The sequence below is a fragment of the Eurosta solidaginis genome, chromosome 1 (assembly GCF_040869045.1).
Source record: "Eurosta solidaginis isolate ZX-2024a chromosome 1, ASM4086904v1, whole genome shotgun sequence".
Lineage (NCBI taxonomy): Eukaryota > Metazoa > Arthropoda > Insecta > Diptera > Tephritidae > Eurosta > Eurosta solidaginis.
Window position 1 is genome coordinate 256,260,004 of NC_090319.1, and position 16,606 is coordinate 256,276,609.

The window sequence follows — 16,606 nt, forward strand, 5'->3', positions numbered from 1 at the left end:
CACACAGACATCAAACCTACAATCGACGGTCCATTTGGTGTATAAGTAGATAGAGGCAAATGATCACTCATTTTTTTAAGTTTCAGTTGTGGATGACAGTCAAAAGTTATTGGATGTACGTTCAGACGACGGAAAAGTTTATAACCACAGCAGTCGATTAAGTACTCCAGTATTATTAATTTTTTATAAAGTCTCGAAAGTAGTCTCGAAAAATGTTGCAAACTAAAAGCTCGTGGAATATTGTTATCCCGCATATTAACCAAGCAAATTGTTTTAATGGACTGTTGGTCGTGTTATTACTTTTCGACTTAAACTTCAGCAAAGAGAGAGATACACATGTCGATCCGGTAAAGCGTCTCTCACTTGGAAAACTCGTTACAAAGACTGATGGTACGGTTCCCATTGCGCCACATAACAATCCAACTTCTCGTCCACTTCGACTTCCTAACACCACATATCCGCTTCATTATTATCTATATATCTCGTCCCACATACATCACGAAGTATTCGAATATTCAGGCAATGTCACTATTGATATCGCCACTCGTGAGTCCACCAACGAAATTGTATTACACGCAAAGAATCTTTCTGATTTTGTTATAAAAATACGTGATCTTGGAACTCAAGATATTATGGACGATCTTACATATTCGTACGATGCGTATGCAAGTTTTTTGATAATTCATCCTGTGCAAAACTACCAAGCCTTCGAGGCAGGTCACGAGTATCAATTAGAAATATTATTTAAAGGTTTGCTGCATGAGGACACATTTGGGATCTATTGGATGGCATACAGTGATGAGAAAAATAACACAGTGTAAGTAACACCGTGATAAAACGGTGGTCTAATTCCTATGAATTTAAAGTGAGACATTTTTAATAATAGAAAAAAAGGCAAAATTACTCATTTGTTTTGGGTTTAAAAACCGTCTAATCAGTGATTCGCCATGACTGTAGGTGTTAGCGCCATCACCGGACAAGACCTTTGGTTTATTAAACAAATAAAAAACATAGACATATTTATGTATGTATGCATAATTGTTTACATTTCAAGAATATATATATGTACATATAAGTACTTCATAAGTGTGTGCAGCGTGTGAGTTACCTCAAAACAAACATAAAACTGATAACGTTATCAAATACAAATGAAAACATTTTATATGATAGGTTTTTTTACTGGAATTCTTGCTCAGTGCGAGTTAATGGAGCTCCAGTTTTACGGCCCAATGTTTCGCTAAACACATAAGCTTCATCTGGAGCAAAGCGGATATTTATTAAAGCTATTTCTTGTTAACACAAACAACAACATTGAAATTTACACATTACTTTCAAATTAAAAATTAAGATTTAAAAACCTACAAATACGAAAACACCTACATACATATTCATTTACATATGTGTAACAATAGTTACATCACTTCGTGAAAATTATTTGTAATTTGTATTGCACAATTGTTAATTTAATTATCTAAAAAGTAATATTTAAATTCAATTATTGATACCCGTTATTACTGTGTTGTGTACAATTTTCAAAAGTTTTTTGAAATGGAAACTAAGCTAACAAAATCAAACGAAGCAATTGAGATTTGAGTATGATGTCTGGCGTTAAGTAAATTATTGAACTCGAAAATTCGCGTTAGACTGCATTCATTTTTTGCACAAATTTTATTCAATCAAAAATCAGAATGTACCGTCATTTCTTGCTACTCAACGCTCACGAATTGCTTTTGATTCACTTAACACCTACAAATATATGTAGTTAAGTAGTAAGTACGTACCGACTAGAAACCTTCCAAGGATTGTCAAAGGCCAAAAATAGTTTCGATACAAAAAAAGAGGCAATGGAATTTTTTATACTGGGTAACTCTGGAAGTATTCATGCTAGAACATTGAAATTCTTTGATACTGCATGTCTCTGGATATGTAGTAATCGTAGCATAATGAAAATTGGTAAGGACCTATATGACGTTAAGTCCTACATAACAGCACCAGAAAAATGTGGAATTGGAAAAAGGAGGCGCGGCACCTTCCATACAAATGGGATTTCTCAGAACTATTGCAGCCGTTCAAACTTAGGTTAGTGAGGTTGTAAAGTTATGTAAGCTTATCGTGTGGTTGTGAGTGCACCATGGATTATAAACAGTCGCTGAAAGCTTTAGACCGAACCTTTAAAGACTTGATCCAATGGGTGGTGCTTTTCTCTTACTTGCTGAAGATTTCGGACAAAATCTGCCAATCATTCCAAAAGAAACAACCGCAAATGAAGTGAATACTCTCTCTCGAATAACTCTCTCTTAAAAATAAAAAAAAATTTCTTTTCCTCCAAATATTTGCCATTATATGACATCACCTGAAGCTTTAATAGTTAATGTATTTCCAAATATTGCATCTAATTATACATACTATAATTGGCTTCGAGAAAGTTTGGCACCTAAAAATGCCAAAATCCAAGAAAAACTACATGTGACTGAGCCAACTTATCAATCTATTTACACAGTTGTTAAAGAAAAATCACAAGATGTGCATTATCCGGTTGGAGCTCTTACCTCCTTGGAGCCATCAAGAATTTTTGCTAATCGATAAATCCCTAAAAAAGAGTCCTTATATTTATGATTTTTTTACCGAATGTCATTTAAGCAATTAATTTTATCAGAAAATGTCGAAAATAACAAAGTTTTATACCATAGATTCCATCGATACCCACAGAAACGCCTCCCATTTCCGATTCCTATCAATAAAACTCAAGGACAGTTATTAGCTGTGGCAGGAGCCAGTCATACTAACTCATGTTTCACCCCTGGCCAATTATACGTAGCCTGGTCCAGAGTTGGCTTATCGAAATCTTTTATTTATGCTACAATATTACAAAAAAATGTGGTATATCCTATGATTTTCAGCAGTACCTATGTTTGCAAATACACAAATTTAAAAAACTATTTGAGTTTTTTTTAATTATTTAGCATAAGGTAGTTATTTAAAAATTAAGTGCATTTTCCGCTTAAGAAGCGGATATTTATTTTAATACAAACTCATTTAGCAACAAAACCCCTTAAAATTGTTAAGCTTGCTTTTTTTATTAAATGTCTAACGCATAGAACAGTTAGTCATAATATTTCGTTGGTTGCTCTCCAAATAAAAATTCGTATACATCATTCATGAATTGAGATGCCGGTAAGAAAAATTATACCTAACTATTTTAGGGTAGGGATTCGTCGAGCATTTCCTGGTATTAAAAGGGTTTGGCATGTCTTGCCAACTTACTTAATTGGCACTTAAACGTTTAAATGGTTATGGCCGTCCGGTCGCCTCTTCGTTTGGCTAACTGGCTACATTTTCAAAAATTTTCCCCCTGGTCATTAAAAATTAAACGAGTATTCGATTATTCAATTTTAGATTTTGGTACGTATATTAATCGAATTTCACTATTCGAATAGTTGTTTTTTAAGACTATTCGAATAATGGCAACTCAGCGGGTATTCGATTCTCAAATTCGAAGCTTGATTTTGTATGAAGTGCTAAGAAAAATTACGTATACGCCATTCATGTACCAAATATTTCTTCTTTTAGTGTTAATTTCATCCATTAGTAGATATTGAAATCTTGGAGTAGTATGTCTCAAAAATGCTGTCCCCAAATAAAATTTTCCGAACATTCAGATTCCGGTGACAAAAACATAAGTAAGCATACAAAACTTTCGGGAAGAATCAATATTTTGGTAAGAATGTCAAAAAACGGCCATAATTCAAAATTTAAAAAAAAATTTTTGTGAACCTATTTGTGGTCAAAATACCTTTAGCAGACATCATACCTGATGCGTCTACGATGAAAAATACGATCGAGATGTGACGACTGACAATCGGCTGACATGAGACTTTTAAACACCGATTTCTCGAAAAAGTTGTATGAAATTATAAAAAATGTACCTGTTCATCTTGGCTCCAGAAATACATGATCAAGGTATTCAAATGCCATTTTGGATCACCCTTACATAGCACATTGGACTAGATTTTAATACGCGCAATAAATTATGCAGATGGTTTTTACGAATACATACTCGAGTTACAAGAAACTAAATATGGCCCGGAAAGTGGCAGTTTTAATAGCCAATAACATATTTCCTATGCATTTTTCTTCAGAGTTATGTCACCTTTAGATTCTTGCGTGCTTTTAGAGTATTTTTGGGTAATTTCTGTGGTATTACGAAATATATTTTTGGGATTTTTCACGGATCACGCAATGCGGTTCATTTTTTCTGTGCCTTTTTATGCGCCGAGTCCGAATACGCTATACACTGAAAAAAAGACTGGTAAAATCAATTCGGTTTATTTTACCAGTCTTTTTCTTTCAGTGTAAGAATTGGCCCAACTGGTCATAGTATCACCTTAACTTCAAAAGACGTAAAAAAATCCCTGCATGCAAATTCCGTTGGCGGACTCGGGTTTAGAGCATCACAATACTTGGGAAAACATCCGTGGTTGTGACTCATCGGAAGTATGTGAATGAAGAAAGTTACACAATAAATTAAATTTCATATACACTAATGTGTTTTTATACTCAGCTGAGCAGAGCTCACAGAGTATATTAACTTTGTTCGCATAACCGTAATCCGTAACGGCATAAACTAATCGAGATAGATATAGACTTCTATATATCAAAATGATCTGGGTGAAAAAAGAAATTCATTTAGCCATGTCCGTCCGTCCGTCCGTCCGTAAACACGATAACTTGAGTAAATTTTGAGGTATCTTGATGAAATTTGGTACGTAGGTTCCTGGCGGCTCATCTCAGATCGCTATTTAAAATGAACGAAATCGGACTACAACCACGCCCACTTTTTCGATACCGAAAATTTCGAAAAACCGAAAAAGTGCAATAATTCATTACCAAAGACGGGTAAAGCGATGAAATTTGGTAGGTGCGTTGAACTTATGACGCAAAAAAGAAAATTAATAAATTTTTGGACAATGGGCGAGGCACCGCCCACTTTTAAAAGAAGGTCATTTAAAAGTTTTGCAAGCTGTAATTTCGCAGTCGTTGAAGATATCATGATGAAATTTGGCAGGCACATTGCTCCTATTACTATATGTGCGTTAAATAAAAATTAGCAAAATCGGATGACGCCCACTTTAAAAAAAATTTTTTTTTAAGCCAAATTTTAACAAAAAATTTAAAATTTTTACAGTATATAAGTGAATTATGCCAACATTCAACTCCAGTAATGATATGGTGCAACCAAATACAAAAATAAAACAAAATTTCAAAATGAGTGTGGCTCCGCCCTCTTTCATTTAATTCTTCTAGAATAGTTTTAAGGCCATAAGTCGAACTAAAATTTACCAATCCTTGTGAAATTTGGCGTGTGCATAGATTCTACGACGGTAACTGTTTTCTGTGAAAATGGGAGAAATCGGTTGAAGCCACGCCCAGTTTTTATACACAGTCGACCGTCTGTCCTTCCGCTCGGCCGTTAACACGATAACTTGAGCAAAAATCGATATATCTTAACTAAACTTAGTTCACGTACTTATTTGAACTCACTTTATCTTAGTATAAAATATGGCCGAAATCCGACTATGACCACGTCCACTTTTTCGATATCGAAAATTACGAAAAATAAAAAAATGCCATAATTCTATACCAAATACGAAAAAAGGTATGAAACATTGCAATTGGATTGGTTTATTGACGCAAAATATAACTTTAGAAAATCTTTGTAAAGCGGGTGTGACACCTACCATATTTAGTAGAAGAAAATGAAGAAGTTCAGCAGGGCGAAATGAAAAGCCCTTGGAATCTTGGCAGGAATACTGTTCCTGGCATTACATATATAAATAAATTAGCGGTACCCGAGAGATGATGTTCTGGGTCACCCTGGTCCACATTTCGGTCGATATCTTGAAAACGCCTTCACATATAAAACTAAGGGCACCCCTTTTAAAACCCTCATTAATACCTTTAATTTGATACCCATATCGTACAAGCACATTACAGAGTCATCACTGGTCCACCTCTATGGCGGTATCCCGAAATGGCGTCCACCTATAGAACTATGGCCCACTCCCTTTTAAAATTCTCTTTAATATCTTCCGTTTGATACCCATGTCATACAAACTCAGTCCAGGGTTACCCTAGGTTCATGGTGATTTTCCCTTATTTTGTCTCCAAAGCTCTCAGCTGAGTATGTACCAGTGAGCTGCAATTATTCATCTTTTAAAGTTATTAGTGGACTAAGCAAAAAATGAGTATTAGTGCGTATGCAAACAAAGAACATCAAGCACTTATATCCACCAACACACATTTACATAGTCATGCTTCGTAAAATGAATAACCGCTCATAAGCCACGAAGCAGTTCAGTACTCAATTGACTTATTGAGCAAGAAAGTCAACTGTGTTATACGAAAACACTAATTGGAATAAATAAGACTAATAGTGCAATAAAATGAATATAGTCATATCAGTCTTCTGACGCCAGCAACACAACGGTGTGCACGAAACTAAACTGAATACAGGGCCAAAGTAAAACCGATGATAAACGAAGTATATAGTGTATTACACACGAAATCAAAGTGCTACTGAATTAAAGCGACTATGACATCAGTTTATACTCAACAATGTCATATGGGGTAAAGTATATCAACCGTTCCACTTAAAAAGCTTCATCGTTTCGATTTGAATGAAATTTGGTGAAATTGCTGTGCTATATAGTAGTGTTAATTTCACTTAAGTTCGCTCCTAAAGTTTGGACGGTTGCGGAGATATATGCGTCTGAATTCTCAATTTTTTTGTGGAAGCCTTTTTTCTAAAAATCATAAGTCGTGTAATTGGCTTTCTAAGAAGAAATGAATAAAAGGGTTTCTAAAGTATTTTTTCCATTCGTTTCGAACAGAAATATAAAAAAAATTTTTAGAAAAATTTTAGTAAAAATTTTATTAATAAGATTTTTTTTTTAATTTTTTTCAAAGAGGGACATTTTTCATATTTTATTTTTTTTTTTTAATAAAAGCTTGATATTTTTCCTTTAAAATGATACCTATTTTATTTTGGGACGCGAAAATTTCTTTAAAATGTCTTTAAAATCAGTTCTTGAAGATAAAGATTTAGAAAAATCTTCAAGCACTGATTTTAAAGACATTTTAAAAATTATTGTATTAAAGAAATTTTCGCGTGCCAAAATAAAATAGGTATCATTTTAAAGGAAAAATGTCAAGCTTTTATTTAAAAACAAAAATAAAAATATGAAAAAAGGCCCTCTTTGATAAAATTTTTACTAAAATTTGTTATATTTATATTCGAAAAGAATGGAAAAAATACTTTAGAAACCGTTTTATTCATTTCTTCTTAAAAAGCCAATTACACGACTTATGATTTATAGAAAAAAGGCTTCCACAAAAAAATTGAGAATTCAGACGCATATATCTCCGTAACCGTCCAAAATTTAGGAGCGAACTTAAGTGAAATTAACATTACTATATAGCACAGCAATTTCACCAAATTTCATTCAAATCGAAGCGATGAAGCTTTTTAAGTGGAACGGTTGATATACTTTACCCCATATATGTATGAGAAATATGTGTTACGGGGTACTCGTATATATTTTCTATTTTATGTGCTAATCACTCATAGTATTTGTCTGTACTTGACTAAGTCCACACTTAGACACAATTTTTTCGCTCATGACTAAGTGCACTAATTTTATTAGTACTCAAAGCAGATCTCTGGTATGTAATGTTCGGTTACAACCGAACTTAGCCGTCCTTACTTGTTTTAATTGTTATATAAGTAATTAGATATTTAAAATAATTAAAATTATTAGTAAATATGAGTACGAATGTGTGCTATTCTTACTTTTTTCAAATATTGTTGAGCCATATCAACGAATATGTCATACAAACAGGAACAGCATTACTTCGTTGCCAGCCATAAACATGAATGTGCCACATTCGTTTTTCTGGCCCAACTTTATGTGATTGAATTATACATTCATGAAAACGGCATTGCAAATTATTGGAGTCTCCATGTAAGGTAGGAAGCTGTAGATTTAAGTAGATCCTAAAGAATCTAAAGGGTAAACCAACGAAGCTTCTAACACAAAATCGGAAAATTTGCACAATCATGCTTCTGGCTAGCGAGCGAAGATATTTAAAACAATTATTGAACTATTTCGAAAAATTTCAGTTCCGCCAATCTTTGAACTTTTTTCTAGTAATAGTCCTGACTTACCAATAAATAATAACATACTTACTTAATTGCAGCCTCATATGTTTGACCAAGCACCTGTTGTACCATGTGGGGATAGATGACTCTTCAAGTTCCCTGAAATAATCCCTTAGATCATCTGGAAATGACTACAAATTGACTTCGAAACTAACCCGAAAGGTCCAAAATAGTCTCCAAATAAACCCGAAATAGCCCCAAACTATTCCAAAACTTCCTTAAAATAATCTCCAAATACATCGCAAAATTTTGCCGAAGGGATCACTAAATTACCCGCGGGATAACTAGGAATTAGTTCCCAAAACCATCCCTATATGAAAACGAATAATTCCTAAACCAACCCTAAATCACAACGAAATAGTCCCTGAATCCTTTTGGGAGTAACCTAAATAACTACGGAATGCAATGCTACAAAGAGCTTATAGTTCGTAGTTATCATTTTGCCATTTGCTGCACTCTAAAATACGACGTTGGTTATAGCATCTGCTCAGAGCCGGAGCAGTAGCAGAGCATAGCCAAACATATTTGAATATAAAGATATTTCATGCGCGAACTTCGGTGGAAAGCAGCGGAGCGTAACAAAATTCTAGTAGGTCACTTTCACCACACCAAAAACTTTAACACAATTTTTAACATAATTTAAGCACAGAAATACACTGATTAGAGTTTTAGTGAGTAAAAGTTAAAATTCTGAACACATTAGCTGAATAAAAAGTGTACAAATAATTATTAAATAACAAATACAGACAGTGGTAGTTTAACAAATTCTGCTGTGGTAAGTCGTGAATGTGACCTACTAGAATTTTGTGAAGCTTGCCTCACACGATTTTTCCTCTATGCAATGTCTCTATATTATATCATTTCTGGCATAGGCTTTCGTTGCTGCTGCTGCTCAACGTGCTTTTGTGTATTTGGTGTTGGAAACAACTTTTTTCATTTTAAATTTTTTCTTTGCATATTTTCCTTGGTTTTGACAGATGTTAATTAGCTATTCAAAATTGAAAAAATAAACTACGGTTTTTGATGTTGCGTATTTGCCATGACGTAGCAAATGCATAGCCGTATAATTTTTTGACGTTTTCTGTAAAAATACTATACCAGTTTGTGTTAAAACATTTGCACAAAATCCTGAACGCCCCTGTTGTTTTATAATGAAAAATATTGAGTTTTTTTTGCCTAAAATTTGCCTATGTATATTTGAGCAATTATTTGAACAATCGGCGGTTATTCGATTTTATCTAATCAAATATTAGGGCATTGGAATAATTCGAATATTCAATAAATCAGGCTACACGAGCCCTAGTAAGTATATTAAAATTTTACGAGGATATTAAGTTACTTCTTTACAAATAAAATATCCATATTGGCTGCGCCTACTATGAAATTGGTCACTTCGTCGTATGCTTATTTTGAAACTTATGTATTTGCTCTAACCAAACCATTTACTATGTCCGATATCCAGTATAACTAAACAGCATTAATAAAAGCAATATTCTTTCCTTGCCTCATATCTTCCATAAATGTAGTTATGTAACAGCTACGCAATTCGAGCCGACCAGTGCCCGTTTGGCTTTTCCATGCTACGATGAACCATCATATAAAGCGAACTTCACAATCAGTCTTACGCATAGTAATTGTTATACAGCAATCTCAAATATGATGGTACGTCAAATTGAGCCATACATTGACGCAAATGATGCACCTGGTCAGAAGTAAGTAGTTAAAAATCAATAACCACAATACACACACATCCATACTAGAGCAAACACGATGGTTTACTGTGATAGCCAATTGATAAACCGCGAGTATACACGCACTCGACATCAGCACATTCGTTTCAAATAAACATCCATCAAGTCATTCTTCATTTTGACAGAGTATGTGTCCATATACTAGTATGTTTCCTATATAAATAAGAATATATGAGTTATATACATACATACATACATAAACATATAAATTCTATCTAGGGTAGATATGCTTTCCCAAGTAGGTGTAAAGCAATTCTAGCGCCAATCACATAAGGACAGGAGGAAATACTTGCTGACGGTATGCTTAAGCCAATTTAAATCCAAGCTTGAATTACCTCGGATTGGAAAACAACCTTAGGTTTGGTTTAACAAAGAAAGAATGATGGCCTTGCCAATGGTATTCATTACAGCAGTAATACCTAGGCCAAAAATATCACAAATAAATTTTTGTCCCGATTGTAGACGGTTAAAGAATATCGTACAAGAGTCAAGGATAAGATTGGAGACTCATAAACTTAAAACTGAAATTTTTATTTCTAATACCCAAAGTGGATACTACTAGAGTTGGTGACTGTAGGGTTATTTACTTGGAATAAGTATACTGCATAATGTTCTGAAATTTTATCACGTGGTTATTTATTAATTTTCAAAAAATGAAAATTTTATTACTCAAGAAAAAGATCTATCAAACTAAAAACTAATGGGCAATTCACGTAAAATTTTCAGATTTGAGTTGTTTTGATTGTTTCCGATATACAATTTTATTAAAGCAAACCACATACGGCGTATACGAGACCTTGTGAATTACCTATAAGATTTTATAAATACAAAATAGAAATTTTATATCACAGTACTACAGAAGTACTACAGTGATATTACACATACATTTTGTAATCGATAAGAAACTGTTAAGCGGTGTCTCCAAACGGGACCAAAATTAATATATGATATACGTGGCCTAGGTATTTTCCTCTGGAAATACGGGACTGGGAACAAATTTTTATTTGATTTATAAAAACCAACCTAGTGAGTATTTAACAAACGCTCTGCAAGTGATGAAAAATTAAGATCTGTATTAATTTAGCTGAAATGGGCCTTGGAGTGCTCAAGAGAAAAGTTATCGGGAAGAATAACCGACTGTGGGTATTGAAAGAAGTATAATGATGAGCTACATACGACTAACGCAGTTATGAATAAATAAAAGCTCAAACGCTACGCGGGCTAGGTCAGGTTATGCATATGAACGAAGACACTCTCGCCAAAGAAGCTATTCTTATCGGCATCCGTATTTGGAAGCAAAGCATGGAGGAGACAAGTAGCGGAAGACTTGATCTCTCTTGGATCCCTTAATTGAGGTCAGTTATCGAGAAACAGGGATGATTGGCGTGACTAGTTTCGCAGCGGCCAAAATCGCCTAGGTGGTTAAGCCCCACTGATGTTTACATCGTTGGCTTTATAAAAAGGCTTTTTCTACGTTATAAGCCCATTACCGTGTCCAATGGGCGATTGCAGACATATTTAATGGTAACTGACAAACTAGCTGGTCTTTTTTGTCCCATTTTGTACATGTCTCCGCATTATACATACAATATGCACACAATATTTTTATACTCAGCGTGCTTTGCACCCAGAGTATATTAACTTTGATTGGATAACGGTTGGTTGTACAGGTATAAAGGAATCGAGATAGATATATGTAGACTTCCATATATCAAAATTATCAGTATCGAAAAAAATTTGATTGAGCCACGTCCGGCCGTCCGTCCATCCGTCCGACCGTCCGTCCGTCCGTCCTTTAGCACGATAACTTGAGTAAATATTGAGATATCTTCACGAAATTTGATACACTAGCTTATCTGGACCCAGAATAGATTGGCATTGGAAAAAAGCGAAATCGGATGATAACCACGCCCACTTTTTATACATATAAAATTTTGGAAAACAATAACTGAAATTTTGAAATTTTAATTGAAATTGAAATTTGACATGTGGACTGATATTGAGACTCTTGATAAGAATTTGGAAACAATTTTTAAAATGGGCGTGGCACTGCGCACTTCTGATAAAACCAATTTTACAAATATTATTAATCATAAATCAAAAATCGTTAAACCTATCGTAAAAAAATCGGCAGAGAGGTTGCCTTTACTATAAGGAACGCTTTGAAGAAAAATGAACGAAATGTGTGAAGGACCACGCCCACTTTTAAATAAAAGATTTTTAAAAGGGTCGTGGACGAATAAAATAAGCTATATCATTGCAAAAAAGAGCTTTATATCAATGGTATTTCATTTGCCAAGTGGATTTATAACAGTAGATAGGAAAAATTTCAAATTTTAAAAAATCGGCGTGGCACCGCCCTTTTATGACTAAGCAATTTTCTATGTTTCGGGAGCCATAACTCGAAGAAAAATTTACGTATCGTAATGAAATTGCGTACACATATTTTCCTTACAGCAGAAAATATTTCTAGTAAAAATGGACGGGATCGGTTAAAGACCACGGCAACTTAGATATAAAACAAGTTTAAAAGGGTCGTAGACTAGAATAATAAGCTATAACTTAGCAAAAAATAGTTTTGAATCAATGATATTTCACTTATCAAGTTTTATTGTAAGAGGAAATTTTCTTTTTTCAAACGGGCGGTGCCACATGTTATGTAGAAAAGTAATTTATCTGAAATGAAATGTACAATTGAAGCTCATGCTGAGTATATAATGTTCGGTTACACCCGAACTTAGACACCCTTACTTGTTATGAGCTGTTTTTAACCAGTAACATACATATTCATGTTTGGCAATTTTCTAATCTCATAGTGATGTATCAATGGTGACAACCACATTCCAAACAACACCCGCAATTTCCACTTACCTGGTGGCGTTTGTCATCTCTAATTTCGAGTACATTTCAGAAGAGTATCGTGGCATCAAGCAACGCGTATACACGTCCCCCCCTATCGCTGATAAGGGACGTAAAGCTTTAAAAAACGCTGTACGAACCGTTTCGATGTTCGAGGATTACTTTGGCATAAAATATCCTTTGGCGAAACTAGATCACATCGCCTTAAAGAAAAACTATGGTTTAGCCATGGAAAATTGGGGACTAATTACCTACAAAGAGGACAGTTTGGTAGAGCAAGAAAGCGTTGGCTTGCACAAGCAATTAAAAGATATGTTAACACAAAATCATGAAATCGCTCATCAATGGTTTGGTAATTTAGTTTCGCCACAATGGTGGACATATGCATGGCTGAATGAGGGATTCGCTACATATTTTAGTTATGTTGTGACGGATTTGGTTAGTTTATATACACATATGTCTGTTTGTTAACATTATAAATTAACCACACATTTGTTATTTTAAACTAGATATATCCGGAATATAAAACCATGGATTTTTTTCTGACCGATATAGCTGAGCGGGCCTATAGTTACAATTACATGACCGTCAGGCCAATGACATACTATGTGGAGAAAGAGTCGGAAATTGTATCGGTTTTCGACATTATATCATATCAAAGAGGTGAGTTGTAATAAGCGTATTAAAGGAATCTGATAATCTTCATTATTTGCCAGGTCAAGCACGCCAGCCATTCCATTCAAAGACGCCAAATGGTAACAGAAAAAGATAGCAATCATTCCCCTATTTATTTTCACCCTTTCCATATTTGCATACAAATCGTTCAACTGAGCCTACTGATATCTTCGATACTAGCGTTGAAGGATACTACTACAAATCTTCTATGGGATACAAGTAGTTTTGTAGCGCAATCCATTCAAGAGGTTGCCAGTGCAATTTATAGCTTCTCCAAGCTAATTGTCAACGTCACCTACCCGTGGCGAGCCCTTATAAAGAGATTCTGGCGACCCCAAGTTCCTGGTGTTGTTGTTGTTGTGTTAACATTCAATGGGCACGACCACTAACAAATTGTCATCAAAGTCCTCTAACGGGAGTCCAAGGAAACTGCCTGTTTCAACAGGGGCGGACCATAGTTTTAATATAATGGCGTTAAAGGCGTAGTTTCCACATTACAATTGAGAAAATTGGATGGTGCAATGTGGAGACACATCGCACGCAGAACAAATATTACGTATGTCGGAGTTCTTCTGGACAAGTAAGAGTTTAAACTGTTACAGAACAAAGATGCGAGGGAGAATCGTGTCTCCCATGGTAGTGTGCTTCCTTCTTTTGAAATGGTAGGATATTTAATATTAATAACAAGGTTCACTGGACGCGTCCTGGCAAAAGCGTTTACCGATTCTGTGTGGATTTTTCTGTGCGGTTAATTTCTAAAAATGAAATATCTTATCTAACATCAGGTTACATAAATAGCGTGATTGCGATTCTCCTTGTTTGAATCCTCGTTTGATGTCGAATGGCTCGAATAAGGTGAAAGGGAATTTCGCTTGACAGAACCTTATAAGTGATATGGAGCACACTGAATCCGCCTATTGAGGGATTTCTCTTTTTGGTGATTTGGCAGAGAATACTTAAATTGAAATGTGAAGGCATACGCAGCTCCGGCAATATGTTGCATAAGAGATTATACGTTCGTAGGCAGCATGGTCGGAGTTTTGCTGTCGAGATGAAATAAATAGCATGCAGTAAAACGTTATTATATTAATATTTGATCCTACGCTACCAAAATATAAACAGCGTGGCCAAGGAAAAAACAACATTCGCCGAGACATTATGTTGCTATTGGCGATCCAGTGCAGAAGCCACTTCACAGAAGTTTTGATGTGATCACAATGATCACTAGAGGCTGTCTCTTTATCCGTTGAAAGCTGTCTCTTCCGTCGACGACGCCGTATCGAGTGGTACCCATTCAGGCATACCTGGAGGTAATCATTCGTACCTAGAGATTCGAGTTATTGATATTAAACAGCAAGGTTGAAAGCAACATAACCTGTGGGGAACTCGACTCATTTTAAAGGCTTCGAAAGCTGATACCAGAATATGGAATAACAATGGTTTTATTACAAACCATTTGTTATTAAAACAGGGCCTTTCTTTCATTTTGACAGTTTAACAGGAAATGGATTAGGCCAACCTTGTTGAATTTTGAGAATTATGTTTAATAGCTCTTAAGTATTGTGATATAATGCAATTTGCGAAATGTTTTAGACAATAGATATATTAAAACTTATGAGCTTTTTCAATATTTAAACATTTAATTTGTTTCCTAGAAGAGAGAATCGCCCTATTGTTTTAAGTCATCCGAAATTATTTTTATTTATAAAAGCTTTTTATTTGTAAAAGCCTCCATATAACAATAAGGGACAATCAGTTTCCTTAGTCCTAAACATTTTTTGTTTTCGATTTCCGTTACATATAAAAGTCTTTGAAAATAATTAGATTTCGGGTTGGAATATGACTTGTAGTAAGTATGCTGCAACGTTCGTCTTTGGCTATATACATTTTATATTGGCAGCCCGCTCCGGCCGATTTAAATCAACCGAAAAAATGGGTAGCCTCGACCTAAAGAAATTAAAGGGTAACAATGCTATTCATCCCGTCGTCCATCCGTTCACCTATTCACCCGGAGGCTCATCCTCACATGTCTATGCAAAGCGTTTTAAAAATGTATGCGTGACACAAGTAGGGCTCTTTAGAACTGTAGGCTGAACCATGAGGGTGTGGTGAGTCCATGCGCACTCCCGATCATTGACGACGACAACTAAACCATTTTGAAGACCTGTTTTTTTATTCTGTAACTCGAGTCGAAAGCTACATAATAAGGCCCCTGATCTATATTGAAACAATTTTCCGTCATCCCTTGTCAAATTTGGTTTCAAGACAAACCGGTTTCGGCACTGTGCCATCATCAGTGTTGATTTTTCTTCTGATCTGTTGTTGTCGTTTGTCCTGTATTTATAGTTCGTAAGTACATGAACAGGTATTGTCAAAGTTGATGCTTGTGTATATTTAGTTATGTGTATGTGCTGTGTGCTCATTCAGAATCGAGGGTGGGTTTTACTGATCGGTTTGTGTGGTTAACTGAGACAGGTGAAAGTCCTTAATTTTAGTGGTTTGACCTTCTTTGTGGTTTTGTTGTTTTGGTGCGTTAATTGTTTATTTGTTGTTTTGTATTTGTCTGTTGTACCTGTGTGATTACTTTGTTTTTTGTAAACAAGTTTTAAAGGCTCGAATATTGTATCAGAAATTGTGTTTGTATCAGAAATTGTGTTTATCTGTTCGTTTATTATTCTACCGTCGAATGTTTTCTGTTTTTAGATTTCCATTTTTTCGAGTACGTTGAGACGTCGGCATTTTGCTTGTATGTGAAAAACACTAACTGTTTTATTGATGTTTGCTGGGGAACATTCATTTGGAAGTTAGACTCTGGTATAAAGCTTCTAAACGGATCCTCTGAGTTAGTGTTAGTTCTTATTTTCCGCCCTAGATTGTTTGATATTTTGAACGCTGTGTTAATGTTGTATTTTTTAAAGAAGTTTGCCAATTTATATGTTGATTTTCCAGTATACATATGTCATAGTCGTCCAGGTGTTATTATTTTCCTTTTCATTATATCTGCAACCGTCCTTCTGAGCTTATCTGCTAATGCTTTTTTATATTCGTGGTTTGCAGCAATGTTATATATGACTTCAAGCTCTCTCTTATATGCCTCTTGTGT

The 16,606-nt window shown here is 34.9% G+C and overlaps 1 protein-coding gene across 7 annotated transcripts in view; it reads left to right on the forward strand.

Moving 5' to 3' along the window:
- LOC137237141 (aminopeptidase N) overlaps positions 1–16,606 on the forward strand; it is a 222,555-nt gene that overhangs the window by 183,955 nt on the left and 21,994 nt on the right. For 2 of the 7 annotated variants that reach the window (XM_067760430.1, XM_067760435.1), the window contains exons 1-4: positions 100–817; positions 9,745–9,930; positions 12,786–13,266; positions 13,338–13,491. In XM_067760430.1, the coding sequence (XP_067616531.1) occupies positions 213–817; positions 9,745–9,930; positions 12,786–13,266; positions 13,338–13,491 (1,426 nt within the window). In that variant the 5' untranslated portion in view covers positions 100–212. Of the gene's footprint in view, positions 1–99; positions 818–1,892; positions 2,080–9,744; positions 9,931–12,785; positions 13,267–13,337; positions 13,492–13,544; positions 13,647–16,606 lie in introns of those variants that run through there. The other 5 variants (XM_067760436.1, XM_067760432.1, XM_067760433.1 and 2 more) reach the window with 5 other exon arrangements.